At 39.9% G+C, this 15,920-nt stretch overlaps 1 protein-coding gene across 2 annotated transcripts in view; it reads left to right on the top strand.

Moving 5' to 3' along the window:
* ccdc142 (coiled-coil domain containing 142) overlaps positions 1 to 15,920 on the top strand; it is a 115,486-nt gene that overhangs the window by 13,709 nt on the left and 85,857 nt on the right. For both annotated transcript variants that reach the window (XM_080200586.1, XM_080200656.1), the window contains exons 2-5: positions 1,538 to 1,700; positions 3,467 to 3,528; positions 6,025 to 6,136; positions 10,671 to 12,368. In XM_080200586.1, the coding sequence (XP_080056712.1) occupies positions 1,538 to 1,700; positions 3,467 to 3,528; positions 6,025 to 6,136; positions 10,671 to 12,368 (2,035 nt within the window). The remainder of the gene's footprint in view (positions 1 to 1,537; positions 1,701 to 3,466; positions 3,529 to 6,024; positions 6,137 to 10,670; positions 12,369 to 15,920) is intronic.

Below are 15,920 nucleotides of genomic sequence, written 5' to 3'. Positions count from 1 at the left end.
TCCAATGCATGCCTCCCTGATAAGCTCAATACATTCTACACCCATTTGAGCAAGAGGTCAAAGAGAGCATGCCCTCCAATTTGGATGAACCTGTGTCTGGGGTCACCATTGCAGATGTCAGAGCAGCTTTGTTGAAGGTCAGCTCATGGAAAGCCAAATTTCAGACGATCAAGCATTTATACTACTGGAGAAAAGGGATGCTGATGGGTTGGCAAGTTGATTCTTATTGCCTGAGGCATTGCAACGGAGAAAGCAACAGGGAACTATAGGTTCCTCATTTCAACTTGTACTCCTTATGCACCTATGACTGTGTGGCCAAATTCCCCTCCAATTTGATTTTCAAGTTTGCTGACGACACCACCATAGTGGGTCGGATCTCAAAAATGATGAGATAGAGAATCTATCTGGTGTGGCAACAATAATCTCTCCCTCAATGTCAACAAAATGAAGGAGATAGTCATCAACTTCAGGAAGCAGAAGGGAGAACATACCTCTGTCTAAATCAACGGGGACAAAGTAGAAAGGGTCAAAAGCTTGAAGCTTTCAGGTGTCCAGATCACCAACAACCTGTCCTGGTCCCCCAGTTCTTAACTATAGTTAAGAAAGCCTACCAATACCTCTACTCTCCCAGAAGACTAAGGAAATTTGGCATGTCAGCTACGACTCTCACCAACTTTTACAGTTGCACCATTGAAAGCATTCTTTCTGGTTGTATTATGGCTTGATATGGCTCCTGCTCTGCTCAAGATCACAAGGAACTACGAAAGGTTGTGAATGTAGCCCAATCCACGCACAAACCCGCCTCCCGACCATTGACTTTGTCTACACTTCCCGCTGCCTTGGCAAAGCATTCAGCATAATTAAAGACCTCGCGCATCCCAGACATTCTCTCTTCCACCTTCTTCCTTCGGGAAAAAGATGCAAAAGTCTGAGGTCACGTACCAACTGACTCGAGCAGCTTCTTCCCTGCTGCTGTCAGACTTTTGCATTAAGTTGACCTTTCTCTACACCTAGCTATGACTGTAACATTACATTCTGCACTCTTTGTGTTTCCTTCTCTATGAATGGAATGTTTTGTCTGTATAGCATGCAAGAAACATACTTTTTACTGTATGTTAATACATGTGACAGTTATAAATCAAATCAAATCAAACTTATTTGCCTTATATGCCACATCATGTTGTTTCCTCCACTGCAAATAAGGATTGTATTATTTTAGATAAAGTTTATTTGTTTATTTTGTCTTACTATGCTGTGAAAACTGACATAACAATAAAACACTCAGAGGCAGATAGAGAGATAGAAACCACGTATCAGCACAGGCTTGGCAGACTGAAGGGTCTGTTCCTGTGTTGTATTGTTCTTTGATCATCTCTTTAACTCTTAACAAGGTGATGTGCACTGAGTTTTGGGTATTCTCAACTCAGCCAAGTGAAGCCCCTAGATGCTTTATTACATTAAAGGCACCATATATATATTCAAGTTGTTTTTTTTTTGTTATGTTGAAATATTCTGTGTTTTCCTTTATTTTTTTCAGGGAGCTGATAAAGAACGTTTATGGTTGAATTCTAGCATCTTCACAATTGGGAGAATGTCACAGGCATCTGGAGGCTTTCTGCTCCCTTTGGGCCCTTTGGGACAAAAACGTGTTTCTCCAGCTGAAACAGAGAGCAAAAATATTGAAGATTTCTCACAGTCAAGTAAGGAGCCACAAGGCAAAGTTTTTACTTTACTGATAGCCAATTTGAAGTCAAAATTCCTTAACCAAAGTAGATCGATCAGTACATTCTAAGAAATATGTTTGTATGTAAACACAACTGCATGTTGTTTTATTTGTTTTAGATGACTTTGGCCCTTCAGATGAGTTTGAGAATTTTGAGTGAATACCTTCATACAGTTTTTCTAAGACTTTCTCAAACTCTTTCATGGGATTTGGGCATTGCTAATGAGGCCAGCATTCATTGCACATCCCTAATTGCTCTTGAGCTGAGTGCTCTCTGAAGGGCAGTAGTAAGCCAGTATGAAGTCAGCCAAATTGGTGAGGATCTGGAGCCAGACCAAGTAAGGATGGCAGATTTCCTTCCCTAAAGGACATTCGTGAACCAGATGGATGTTTATGGTAATCAACAATATTTTCATTGTCACCATTATTGAGACTAGCTTTCAATTCCAGATATAATCATTGAATTTAAATTCCACCAGTTTGTTGTGGAGGGTTTGAACCCATGTTCCCTAGACCATTTCCCTGGGCCTCTGGTTTACTAGTCCAGTGACATTACCACTGTGCCACCACCTCCCCAATTCAGATTACTCCCTAGTAATTGTTTTCTCATTTAAGATTTCACATACCACTGGAAGTTTACCTAGGTAGAAATTAATAGAGTGTTCTGTGCAGATGCCCCCTCAAATACTAGTTCTGATTGCCAAAGAATAAAACAAACTTCCAAAGTCTCAAGACTGTGCAGAGAAGGGCCATAAGAGCAGCTGCCTGGTGCCAGAGAATTTTGAGGTATAACCAGCAGAACGTTCCTTCTTCAGCCATGGAAGGGAGCTAACTAGAATTACATAATATATATTGTGTAGTATATATGCATTTTTATTAGCATTTTGCAACTTTGCAAGTAAAACAACTTTGTTCCCCAGCGGTACTGTTCTTCTATACTTCTAGATCATGTCTTCATCCAGCTGTCTTTAAAAACACGTCTAAAGGGCTGAGTGCCCTCAACTCACATTCCCCCTAGCACTCAGTAATTTCATTCAATAGTTCCAGATTCACACAGTTTACCAATATATGAAGGAAGGCTGTTAGGCCTTTAACTTGCTGCTTAATCGCTGTCTCCTTTTCTTTTGAAGATGATATCACATTTGCCATTCCTCTGAAATTTTCCTTTCCAAGAATTTTAGAAAATTATGACCACTCTTATTTGTAGCTTCCCTTGCAGTCATCATTGGAGGGATGCCATCAAAGCTTGATTATGTTAAGTTTCAGTAAACTTCATTTCCTTTATACCCATTTCTGAGGTATAAAAACCGAAAGTACACAATTTGTATTCTGCCATGCCTTATTCTATCATGCTTTTGCCTAGAAATTTGATGGCACGTCAGCACGCAATGCAATCTTGGAACAAGTGTCTTTCAAATGTGATGTTAAACCCAGGCTCTATTTCCGTCGCATAACAAATCCCACACCACTATTTTCTTCCTGATGTCCTACCTAATGTATTTCCTCAACCAGCATCCATGAAAGAATGAGGTGATAATTTATTGCATATGTTTGTGCAACATTGCACATTATATTACAGCAGTAACTCCACCTCAAAAATTAAGTACTCAGCAGTAAAATGTTTTATGATGGTCTCTGGTCATGAAAAGCAGTACCACCTTATTCAACAAAATGCAGACTCAAAGCTTGTCTGGCATGTACTGAAATAAGTGATGAAGATAATTTTGAGTTTCTTTTACTTAGGTAAGGAAGAATCATTTCAAAAGACACTGGAATTGGCAATGACTTCCTCAGCTGAAGATAAAGTAAGCTTGATAAAAATAATTTATTTAAATAATGTGTTGAAAGTGAACACTTTGCTGGCCTCTGTTGCACATAAGGGTAAGTTTTGGGAGACCCTTTTGCATCAGTGGGCAGTGTCATACAAAATTTACCTTATTAAGCAATACTCTATTCAGTTTCTTCAATATTTCCCTCTCCCTTTTCCTCTTCTGGTCTCCCTTGTTTGTCAGTGTTATATAGGTGAGTGGCTGGTCACTTTTGTCCAAGGTATTTGATCTGTTGTTATCTAAGTGCTGTTCTTCTGCAACATCACCTGAAAATCCAACGTCAGGTTCCACCTGTACCATCATCAACAAACTTACCTTATCACCACCTCTCTTGATTTTTCCGTTGTCTCTGATTTTATTGCTGTCTAGCGTTCAGTAGTGAAAATTTCCTCTACCTTAATATTAAGAAAACCAAAGCCATTGTCTTCATCATGAACTCTGTTCCCTAGCCATAGCTCCAGCCATCATCCTCACCATTTTCTGAGGCAGGACCTCATTGCTTACAACCATGAGATCATATTCGAACAAGAGATGAACTTCCAAGCTCATGTGTGTTTCAGTACCAAAACTGCCTACTTCTAACTCTGTAACATCATCTGTCTGTATGCCTGCCTCAGCCCATCTACTGCTGAGACTGTCAGCAATGCCTCTTTTACCTGTAGATGAGTATTTCCAATACTGTCCTGTCCAGCCTCCCATTTTTCACCCTCCGTGAACATGAGCTGTTCCTTTTTTCAGATTCCTCCATGGCCTTGCCCTTCACAATCTCTGTTGCCTCCTCAAGCTCTAGAACCCTCTAAGATTTCTATGCTCACCCACTTCTGGTCTCATCACCAATTTTAATTGTTCTACCATTCGCACCTGCCTTGGTCCTAAGATCTTGAGTTGCCTCCCTAAACCCCTCTGTTTCTCTTTCCTTCTTCAAGATGTCCCTGAAAACCTACCTTTTTGACAAAGCTTTTGGTAGCTTGTCTCCTTGTGTTTGATAAATTTTGATTCATAGGATAATAAGATTTTTATTTAAATGCAAGTTGATCTTCATAAAATGGCTATCAGGAGATGCAAAGTAAGCTAATGGTCCTATGCCTTTAACAATTTTAAAGAGCACATATTGCATGGGTATGTGATATTGTGTTTAGAATCTTTTTTCCCTTGCTGGTTGGTGAAGTGCTGGCCAATCATGTTTCTATCAGTTTTTATTGATCTGGTTCTGATTGACTGTAGTTGTCCCACTTCCTTCCGTTGGCCACAAAGCACAATATTCTATTTATGGCTTTGCTAAGATTGTAAAGGAGATTCACTGTTGGAACTCGGAAGGCCAACACTAAAACTGGCTGTTCCAAATATTACCATGATCCAATAGTATAATATTGTGTACAAATTTATTTATGGGATGTGGGCATTACTGATTGGGCCAGCATTTATTGCCCATCTCTAACTGCCCTCTATTTCAGACCTGTGGTCATCTGGTACTATGGTGACTTGACCTTTTAGTTTATGCTAATGCACTGCATTGTGGAATGCTGATACACAGGTTCACCACAGTGATTTTTCCTTGTGCTGTGTTGCTGATCTTAACAATTTTAGCTGAGCAAGAACTAAGAGTTGGAAGATCAGTTGGCATGTTCAGAAATGCAGTGAGTATTTGAGCTCTGCGGCATGGTTTCAATCATTGGACTATGTTAGGTGCAATTCACAGAGAATTAATAGAAATGCTACAGTTGGTTTAAATGCTTCTATATGAAACAGCGAGAAGTGGACAGAGCTCTCACCCTGATAATCATTCAGTTATCTATACTAGAAGCATGTATTTTGGACAGAATCAAGATTAGGCTTTCTTGTAGTGCCTCATGGGGTAAATCGGTTCTGTAACACTCAACAGCTAGATTTGAAAATGAGTAATTTCTACCTTGCTGACACTCTTCCCATCATATAAATTATTGACTTCAGGAAAGTAAATGGAAAGGAAGAAAATTGAAAGGTGATTCACCTATTTTGTTTTCCTGTGCCTTCCAGTGACTCAAACTTATCTTTGATATAAGTAAATTACCGGCAGATGCCGGCATGAAGAATAATTATACAAACTTAAAACGTTAACTCTGTTTCTGTCTCCACAGCTGCTGCCAGACTTGCTGAGTTATTCCAGCATCTTCTGTTTTCATTTGAGCATTACCTATGATTTGGGTACAGGAATTGAGGTTCATTTTGAAGAATTTTAAACATGCATGGAATGAAATTATACAAATTGCCTGTTTAAAATTTCTCTTGTAATCCTCTGATCAGTTTCAGTACTTTACTCATTTAAAATGATTTCAGTGCATTTTTCAATATAGGACTTTAATTTTTGCAATTTCTTTCAATCCTGGAATCCATTAAAAACACTTAACGTTCTACTCTTTCCCTGTTCTTTGCATTACTATTTTTAAAATGAAAGTTGTAACTTATCTTTACATTCTAATCTATTTATTCCAGAATACTGCAGTCACAGAGGACAACAGATCACAATCCTCATTTAGCCTTCTAACATCTATTCCATCAAAGGAATCTACACAAAAAGAAAAACTTGATTATTTAACTGGATCAGGTAATTTAGTTAAAATGAAAAATGTTCGCTTTAATGGGATATTGAGAAATTTGTGCACGTTTTTTTGAAGTAAATCAACATACTTTATCTTTGCTCTCTCACCTGCTCCCAACCTCTAAATTTGCTCGCTTAGACCACAAAGATGATTTTGTCAGAAACAAAAACATTCCTGTCGTAAAGGATCGAGTGTTTTGCTGGTATGGATGGGAGCAGATGAGGGAACCCCATTTTAAAATTGACCAACACTGTATCCTGTTATCTGACTTGAGAATGTTTGATGTTGCTAAATTTTGAAAGAAATCATAATGCCTTAGTTTATTGGCAGCACAGAAAATAAAATAATCTTCACCACGGGCTCCTCAGTGATTGTCAGTAGTTTCACTAAGTATTTCACATCTCTGCTTAAATTCCATTTTTGAAATTATCCCACATTAAAAAGGAGTTTTATATACAAACTTCTTTGCTTTGAGAATCCTATCTATGAATGGGTGGTGATTCTGTGCAATATTTTCTATTGTACAGGTTTCAGATAGCACTCTGTATAGATAACACTTTCTTTGTATCCAGTATCAACCACAAGAATTCTCAGGTATAGAATGGTTAAATTTAAAATAAATGTACATTTACAATATTTGGAGATATTAATTAAAGGTGAGTTGAAAATAGTACGCATTAATTTTGGATATCAAAAGTTGTGAACTATTTAATACCATTCTAGATTTTTGGTTTTGTATTTTCCAAAATTAAAACCTTTGTGAAGTGAAAATCAGAATTCATTAATGTCTGCTAATGGTTGTGGTTTGATTTACAAATGCAACTTAAAAATTTTTTCTCGCTTATACATTGTGACCTGGATATACAAACATAATGTCAAAATTTGCAGATGTGTCAAAACTCAGAAATGTAATAAACAGTGAAGAGGGAAGAGATAAACTTAACAAGGACATACAGATGGGAACTTGGGGAAATAAGTAGTGATGTCTTAAGGAGTGGACATATTACAAAGAAAGAGGTGCTGGAAGTCTTAAAGCGCATCAGGGTAGATAAATCCCTGGGACTTGAAGTGTATTCCAGGACACTGTGGGAGGCTAGGGAGGAAATTGCAGATCCCCTAGCAGAGATATTTGAATCATGGTTAGTCATGGGTGAGGTGCCTGTAGATTGGAGAGTGGCAAATGTTGTGCCTTTGTTTAAAAAGGGCTGCAAGGAAAAGCATGGGAACTACAGGTTAGTGCACCTCACATTTGTGGTGGGTAAGTTGTTGGAAAGTATTTTGGGAGACAGGATCTACAGGCATTTAGAGATGCAAATACTGATTAGGGAAAGTCAGCATGGCTTTGTGAGTGGAAAATCATGTCTCACAAATTTGATTGAGTTTTCTGAAGGGGTAAGCAAGGTAATTGAGGGCAGTGCAGTTGGTGTTGTCTACATGGACTTTAACAAGGCTTTTGACAAGGTCCCACATGGTAGGTTGTTGCAGAAGGTTAAATCTCACGCATCCAGGGTGAGGTATCTAAATGGGTACAAAATTGGCTTCTTGGCAGAAGCCAGCGGGTGGTTGTAGAGAGTTATTTTTCAAACTGGAGGTCTGTGACCAGCAGTGTGCTTCAGGGATCAATTCTGGGTCCACTGTTCTTTGTCATTTATATTAATGATTTGGATGAGAATATAGGAGGCGTGGTTAGTAGTTTGCGGATGACACCAAGATTTGGTGGCATAGTGGAAGTGAAGAAAGTTATCTCCAATGCAATGGGATCTTGATTAATTGGGCCAGTGGGGCTGATGAATGGCAGATAGAGTTTAATTTAGATAAATGCACGGTGATGCATTTTGGTCAATTGAATTAGAGCAGGATTTATTCAATTAATAGGGCGTTGGGGAGAGTTACAGAACAAAGAGATCTAGGGGTACATGTTCGTAGATACTTGAAAGTAGAGTGACAGGTGGAGAGAGTGGTGAAGAAGGCATTCAACATGCTTGGTTTCATTGGTCAGAACATTGAATACAGGAGTTGGGACGTCATGATGAAGTTGTACAAGACATTGGTAAGGCCACACTTGGAATACTGTGTATTGTTCTGGTCACCTAATATAGGAAGATATTACTAAACTGAAAAGAGTGCAGAAAAGATTTACTAGGATGCCACTGGGACTTGATGGTTTGAGTTATAAGGGGAGGCTGAATAGACTGATACTTTTTTCTAGGGAGCGTAGAAGGCTGAGGGGTGACCTTATGGAGGTCTATAAAATAATGAGCGACATAGATCAGCTATATAGATCAATATCTTTTCCCAAAGGAAGGGGTGTCTAAAACTAGAAGGCATAGGTTTATGGTGAGAGTGGAGAGATACAAAAGTGTCCAGAGGGGCAATTTTTTCACTCGGAGGGTAGTTAGTGTCTGGAACAAGCTGCCAGAGGTAGTGGTAGAGGCAGGTACAATTTTCTCTTTTAAAAAGCATTTAGATAGTTACGTGGCTAAGATGGATATAGAGGGACATGGGCCAAATGCGGGCAATTGGGATTAGCTTAGGGGTTTAATAAAAAGGGGGCAGCGTGGACAAGTTGGGCCAAAAGGCCTGTTTCCATGCTGTAAACCTTTGAGACTATGACAGGTACGTAACATCATGGGCCAGAATTTTGTGTTGCATGTGCTGGATATAGAAGTGAATGAAATGATGCAAAAATGTGTCAGGCATGTGTCTCAATGTGTCATCACACCCTATCATAATGTTTCGGTCAGCGCACGTGTATTCAGGTCAGAAGTAGTCCGTTGATAATCAAGAAACCGAGTTAAGTTAATTAAACAACAATTTACTGTAATTTTACATTGCGATCTGCCTTTATGGTTGGTGGATGGACCGATTGGCTCCACTCTCAATCGAGGGCAGGATGAAATTTAGGGCTCAATAAAATTAACAAAGGCCCCTGGGAAATACGTCTGTGTACGATTGCGTAGAGACTTGTAGCACAGTCTATCCGTTGATAATTCTTACAGATCTGCAACTCCTTCAGACTGTCATTCTGAGTGATCTACCAGGTTGTACATTCCCTTTTCTCAGTGCCCACCTTCTTCCTGTCCTCCCTGACAGTGCTCAGCCTATCATATGGTGTGTTGTACATTAGATGGCCATTAATTGGCCACCCAGTGTAATGTTGCATTAACAATATGGTCATGGGCAGGAATGGGTTTTACGTCCGCTTCCTCCTACACCATCGTCAGGACAGAGAATAATTACAGCGTGGAAGAAGGCCATTTGGCCCATTGTGTCAGGGCTAGTCCTCCTCAAGAGCAGTCTGGAAGATAAAATTTAACACAGAAATATGATGTGATCAATTTTAGTGCGGGAAGAATGAGGAGAGGCATTATACACAAAACGGAACCACTTAAAGGCACAAGAACAGAGAGACCTAGGACTTAAAGTTTATTTATTAGTCACAAGTAAGGCTTACATCACACTGCAACAAAGTTACTGTGAAATTCCCCTAATTGCCACAGTCTGGTGTCAATGCATCGAACCAGCATGTCTTTCAGAATGTGAGAGGAAACCAGAGCACCCGGAGGAAACCCACGCAGACATGGAGAGAACGTGCAAGTTCCATACAGACAGTGATCCAAGCCGGGAATCGAATCCAAGTCCCTGTGAGACAGCAGTGCTAACCACTGTGCTACCATGCCACCCCAACTTACGGACATAAGTTGAGCAGGCTGTTAACATTTAGGCTACTCGGTTTTAGAAGTCAAGTCATAGAGTACAAGAACAATTAAGTTATGCTAAATCTTTATAAAACATAGGTTAGGCCCTTGCTAAAGTAGCCTGACCAATTCTGACTGACTTCACTTCAGGAAGTCCAATAGAATTTTAGAGAGGAGAGATTTACTAGAATGGTATCAGTGACGATAGACTTCAGTTATGTATGCAGAGTAGAGAAGCTGGCTTTGCTCTCATGTGAATACAAGTTTAATGAATGTGTTTAAAATTCTGAAGGGATTTGACAGAATAAATAAGGAGAAATTGTTTACAGTGACAGAAGGACCAGAAACCAAAGGACAGGTTAAAGGCAATTGGCAAAAGAGCCTCAACCAAACTCAACTGTATTTCCATTACCGCACTCTTAATACGTTTATTAAAACTTTGCTATTCATTCCCTTGCAGTTTTTTTCTATTCCTTTTTCTTCCCATTTCTTTCCTTTGTATCCCTTTTATTGTTCTTTTTAAAAGCTTTGAAACTCTGTTGAATTTCTACACTGCTTTGCACTGACCTTTCATTTTGCTGGGAAAAGGCAGTTCGACCGGTTAGAATACTGAAGGATGACTTGACCTCATACAAGTTTGTTTTTAGATATTTTTTCAGTGCAAATCAAAGAGTACCACAGCTGGATGAATTTCAACAATATAAACAACCTTACTGCATCAGGGAATGTAACTGTGGTGCGGGTTAATTATATACAGATTATTTTTAGCTATGTACATCAAACTTTATCTTATTAAAAATGTTTCAGATTATATTAATTAATTTTATATTTCTATGTTTAGGATTACCAAGCAGTTTTGCAAAATCTCTGCAGCAAGCTGAAACTCTACTGTGGAATCAGCTTCAACCTGGATGGAAATGGCTAATGACTAAACACCAAGCAGAAGACAGCTGTTCAGATACAGACAGTGATGATTCATTGCTATCTCCCGATTTGGATAATAGATTTCTTTCAGGGAGACTGGCGGAAGCGGAACAGATTGCCTTTGACCTAGGTAAATGTTGCCAGCTGCAACAAAGTCTCAAAGGAGGCTTTTTTCACGGTCATGTAAAATCATTGCCCTCAGATATTCTGGGCACTACTGATTTCCATTATCATCGGACCATTTCAAGTTTAGCGAACAATTACGCAAGACTTCAGAAACTGTTAGAACGTAGATCTTGTATTCTTCTTAATAAAGCATATGCCATGAGTGTAAATGGAGCTTCTAAATTTATTAAAAAACTGACAGAATTGTTGACTGAAGAGCAAGAAATGTCCAAAAAATTAAATTTGGGCAAGGATCATTCAAGTGGCATATCTGTCAAGAGACTTGGACGTCTGTGTGAAGAACTGAGATACCATACAAGCCACTGGAAATGCCTTAGTGAAAAAATTAAGAATGATCCTTGGTTAAATTGTCAGCTGATACATATTAATGAAACCTTTAATCGTATGAAGCGGGCTTTGACATTGTTGGGCATATCTGCTGTTTTCCTCATGGAACAATATATTTCCACAGTACTTTGTACTTTGGCATATGCTAAACCATATATTCTTCCCTCAGAATCACTGTGGGAATTTTTCCGTGGTCTGGAAATATTCAATAGCATTGTTTCAGAATCTAATATGCATCAGTCATACCTTGAACTGAAGAATGGCATTGAAGAAATTAATATAAATGAATCTGATTTACTGTCTCAAAGATTGGAAGTAACATTATGTAGAAAGAGCTGGAACTCAAAAATTGAACCATTCCTAGTAGAAAGGGTATTGGGTGTTTTAGCCAATGAAAGAGGAAGAATAGCATCCCAATGTTTCTATGAAGTCATCACAACAAACAGAACATTTCTTTCAACTGCGAGAGATAATAACCTCCCAGCTTTGGATTGGGAAAATATAAAAATGTCTCTTCTTCAGAGTTTTACAAAAAGTCATAATATTTTTTGTGATGAAGATATACAAACTAGCCTATGTAGACCAAAATTAGAGGACAATCACCAAGAATTAGAACCATGTACCTGTAAAAGGTCCATCCAAGAATTCTGCATAGAAGATGAAGTGCTTCTGAACCGTATTGTTGATGGTCTTGCTACGTCCAACATGCTGTGGCAACATGTTCTCAATAGACCCATGTCTGATAAACCACAGAAAGCTAAAGCTCAAGATTTGCAATTGCAGCAGAGTTTCTTCTCAGCAGAAAATAGCCCTCAACGAGATTTGGAAGCCAAAAAACACAGTCAACATCCTTTTGTCCCCCCTGTCAGAAGAAAATCTGTGCACTGGCAGGATTCTTCGCACAATGAAGGAAAAGTTGCGCTGTATTCTAAATACAAAACCATGATGTGGAAAGCCTTTGCCACTCACCTGAGTGATCGGTTTTACTTCCAACCATGTCTTTCTTATGCAACCTCTAAACATTCTGTTGGAAAGCTAGACCAGTGCAAAGCCCAAATTACTGCATTACTTATTCAGGTATTGCATGAAGCATGTTACAAAGGTAAGCTTGTCTGCAAAATATTGAAAAAAAAAAGGACTTGCCTTTAATATAGTGTCATTCATGACCATCTTGCATCCCAAAGCTCTGTCCAGCTGGTGAAGTACTGTTGGAGTGTATTCGCTGTTTTAATATAGGAAAATTATTTAAGGAGGTAATAAGATGGATTGATAAAGGTAGCGCAGGAGATGTTGTGTACATGTATTTTAGCAAAGTGTTTGACAAAGTCCCACATGGTAGATTGGTCAAAAAAGTAAAACCTCGTGGGATACAAGATAAGATGGCAAACCAGATAAAAAACTGTCTTAGTAACAGGAAACAAATGGGAATGATTGGTGGATGCCCTTGTGAATGGAAAGTTGTTTCAAGTGGTATTCCATAGGGCTTGTTGTTGGGACCCTAACCGTTTGTCTTATATATTAACGATTTGGATGTGAAAGTGGGGAACATGATTGGGAAATTTGCAGACGACTCAGCACAGTGGTTAGCATTGTTGCCTCGCAGTAGAGGGGACCCAGATTCAATCTGGCCTTAGGCCACTGTATGTTTGTGTGGAGTTTGCATGTTCTCCCCATGTCTCCATGCTCCAGTTTCCCATCTCACTCCAAAGGTGTGCGGGTTAGGTGGATTGGTCATGCTAAATTGCCCCTTAGTGTTGGGGGATTAGCATACTAAATACGTGAGGTTATGGGAATAGGGTGTTATTGTTGTCAGTGCAGGCTTGATAGGCTGAATGGCCTCCTTCTGCACTGGAGGGATTATATGATTCTATAGACACAAAGAAGTGGATAGTGTAGAAGATAGCTATAATCTCTGAAACAATTTAGATTGGTTGGTGGAGTGGGTGGTAAAATGGCAGGTGGATTTTAACGCAGAGAATTGTGAGATAATGCATTTAGGGAAGTCAAACAGTTAGAGGGAGTACACATCAATGGGAATATCCTAAGAGGGGTAGATGAAGTGAGAGATCTTGGCACTCAAGTACACAAGTCCCTAAAGGCAGCAGTTCAAGTAGACAAGTTGGGAAGAAGGCATATTGAATGCTTCCTTCATTGGCAGTGGTGCATGATTATAATGTCGGAATTATATAATACATTGGTAAGGCCACAACTGAAGTAGTGTGTACAGTTCTGTCCACCATAATACAGGAAGGATGTAATTGCTCTGGTGAGAGTGCAGGGCTGGTTTACAAGAGTGTTCATGATGTGGAGATGCTGGTGTTGGACTGGAGTAAACACAGTAACAAATCTCACAGCACCAGGCTAAGGTCCGACTAGTTTATTTCATAATAAACCCACAAGCTTTTGGGGTTTGCCCCTTCGTCGGGTGAATGGAGAGTTCTGGTAGACCAGACCTCTCCACTCACCTGACGAAGCGGCAAACCCTAAAAGCTTGTGGGTTTACTATCAAATAAACTGGTTGGACTTTAACCTGGTGTTGTGAGACTTCTTACAGGAGTGTTGCCAGGGTAAGAAAAGTGTAACTACAAGGTGAGATTGGTTAGTTTAGGGTTATTTTCCTTGGAACAAAGAAGGCTGAAGGTTGACTTGATTCAGGTGCACATAGGTGTCCCTTACGAAGAGGTAGATTGGACAAGATAAAGATTATTTTCTTGGATGGAGAATTCTAGAACCAGGGACATAGATTCAAGATAAGTGGCAGAATGTCAAAAGAGAAAATGCTGGAAAATCTCAGCAGGTCTGGCAACATCTGTAAGGAAAGAAAAGAGCTGAAATTTCGAATACAATGCCCCTTTATCATAGCTAAGAGGCATAGAAAGTGGGTAGCATCCGCAGTAATTTGCGTTCATCAAGTGGTAGAAAGTGTTGAGATAACAAGAGGAAGAATTATTTTGCACAGAGGTTAGTTCTTGTCTGGAATTCGCTGTTTAAGTTGGTGATTGTGGCAGGGATGGTAAAGTATTAAAGTATCTGGATCTGCACCTTAAATGCTGTAAACGATAAGGCTATGGGCTGGATGCGCGAAGGTGAGATTAGAAAGGGCACCTCGATGTCCTTGGGATGGCATGGACAAGATGGGCCAATTGGCCTCCTATTGCACTAACTTTTCTGTGGTTCTAAACAATAGCTCAGCGGACCACTGATTACAACGCAGAAGGAGGCCATCCTGTCTATGCCTGTCATGTCGACCTCTAACATATTCTCAGGTAGCACAGTGTAGATCCTAACCACACGCTGCATAAAAGTGTTTTTACTAATGTCAGTTTGATCCCTTTGCCATCTGTTTTAGATCCACATTCTCTTATTCCTAACCCTTTTGTCACTGATGGTAGACTCTCCGTATCAACTCTGTCTAGCCCCATTGTGGTACTGACTAGTGGCGTGCTGCAGGGATCGGTGCTGGGGCCTCAACTGTTTACCATATACATAGACGACCTGGAGGAGGGGACCGAGTGTAGGGTGACAAAGTTTGCGGATGACACAAAGATGAGTGGGAAAGCAAATTGTGTGGAGAACACAAAGTCTGCAGAGAGATTTGGACAGGCTAAGTGAGTGGCAAGGATCTGGCAGATGGAGTATAACGTTGGCAAGTGTGAGGTTATCCACTTTGGAAGGAATAATAGTAAAATGGACTATTATTTAAATGGTGAAAAATTACAACATGCTACTGTGCAGAGGGACCTGGGTGTCCTTGTGCATGAATCACAAAAACTCGGTTTGCAGGTGCAGCAGGTGATTAAGAAGGCAAATGGAATGTTGGCCTTTATCACGAGAGGGATGGCGTATAAAAGCAGGGAGATATTGCTGCAATTGTACAAGGTACTGGTGAGGCCGCAACTAGAGTACTGTGTGCAATTTTGGTCCCCTTATTTGTGAAAGGATATATTAGCCTTGGAGGGAGTGCAGAGAAGGCTCACCAGGTTGATTCCGGAGATGAGGGGGTTAGCTTATGAGGAGAGATTGAGTAGACTGGCCCTGTACTCGTTGGAGTTTCCAAGGCTGAGGGGAGATCTTGTAGAGACATATAAGATAATGAAGGGGCCAGACAGGGTAGAAGCAGAGAGATTATTTCCACTTAAAATGGAAACAAGAACTAGAGGGCACAGCCTCAAAATAGAGGGGAGTCAATTTAGAACAGAGTTGAGGAGGAACTTCTTTGGAATTCTCTGCCCATTGAAGCAGCGGAGGCTACCTCGTTAAATGTATTTAAGTCACAGATAGATTTTTGACCAATAAGGGAATTAAGGGTTATGGGGAGCAGGTGGGTTAGTGGTACTGAACCACTACCAGATCAGCATGATCTTATTGAATGGTGGGGCAGGTTCGAGGAGCCAGATGGCCTACTCTTGCTCCTATTTCTCAAGTTCTTATGTTCTTAAATCTCACCCTTAAACTTTTCTTTCTGAAGGAGATTGGCTCTAACTTCTCTAATCTATCCTGTGACTGAACTCCATCATCCTTGGAACCATGTTTTCTCTCCTGCTTTTACCCACTTCCTGCAATTCACTTCCAGGATTGGATGCAGTATTCCAGTTGAAGCTGAACTGGTGATTTATAAAGATTCACCATAACTCCTTTGCTTTTCTACTCTATG

Source organism: Carcharhinus amblyrhynchos, chromosome 1, assembly GCF_965287045.1.
Source record: "Carcharhinus amblyrhynchos chromosome 1, sCarAmb.v2.hapA, whole genome shotgun sequence".
Taxonomy (NCBI): Eukaryota; Metazoa; Chordata; class Chondrichthyes; order Carcharhiniformes; family Carcharhinidae; genus Carcharhinus; species Carcharhinus amblyrhynchos.
Note: the sequence above shows the minus strand (reverse complement) of the source record. Positions and strands in the feature narration are given on the sequence as shown.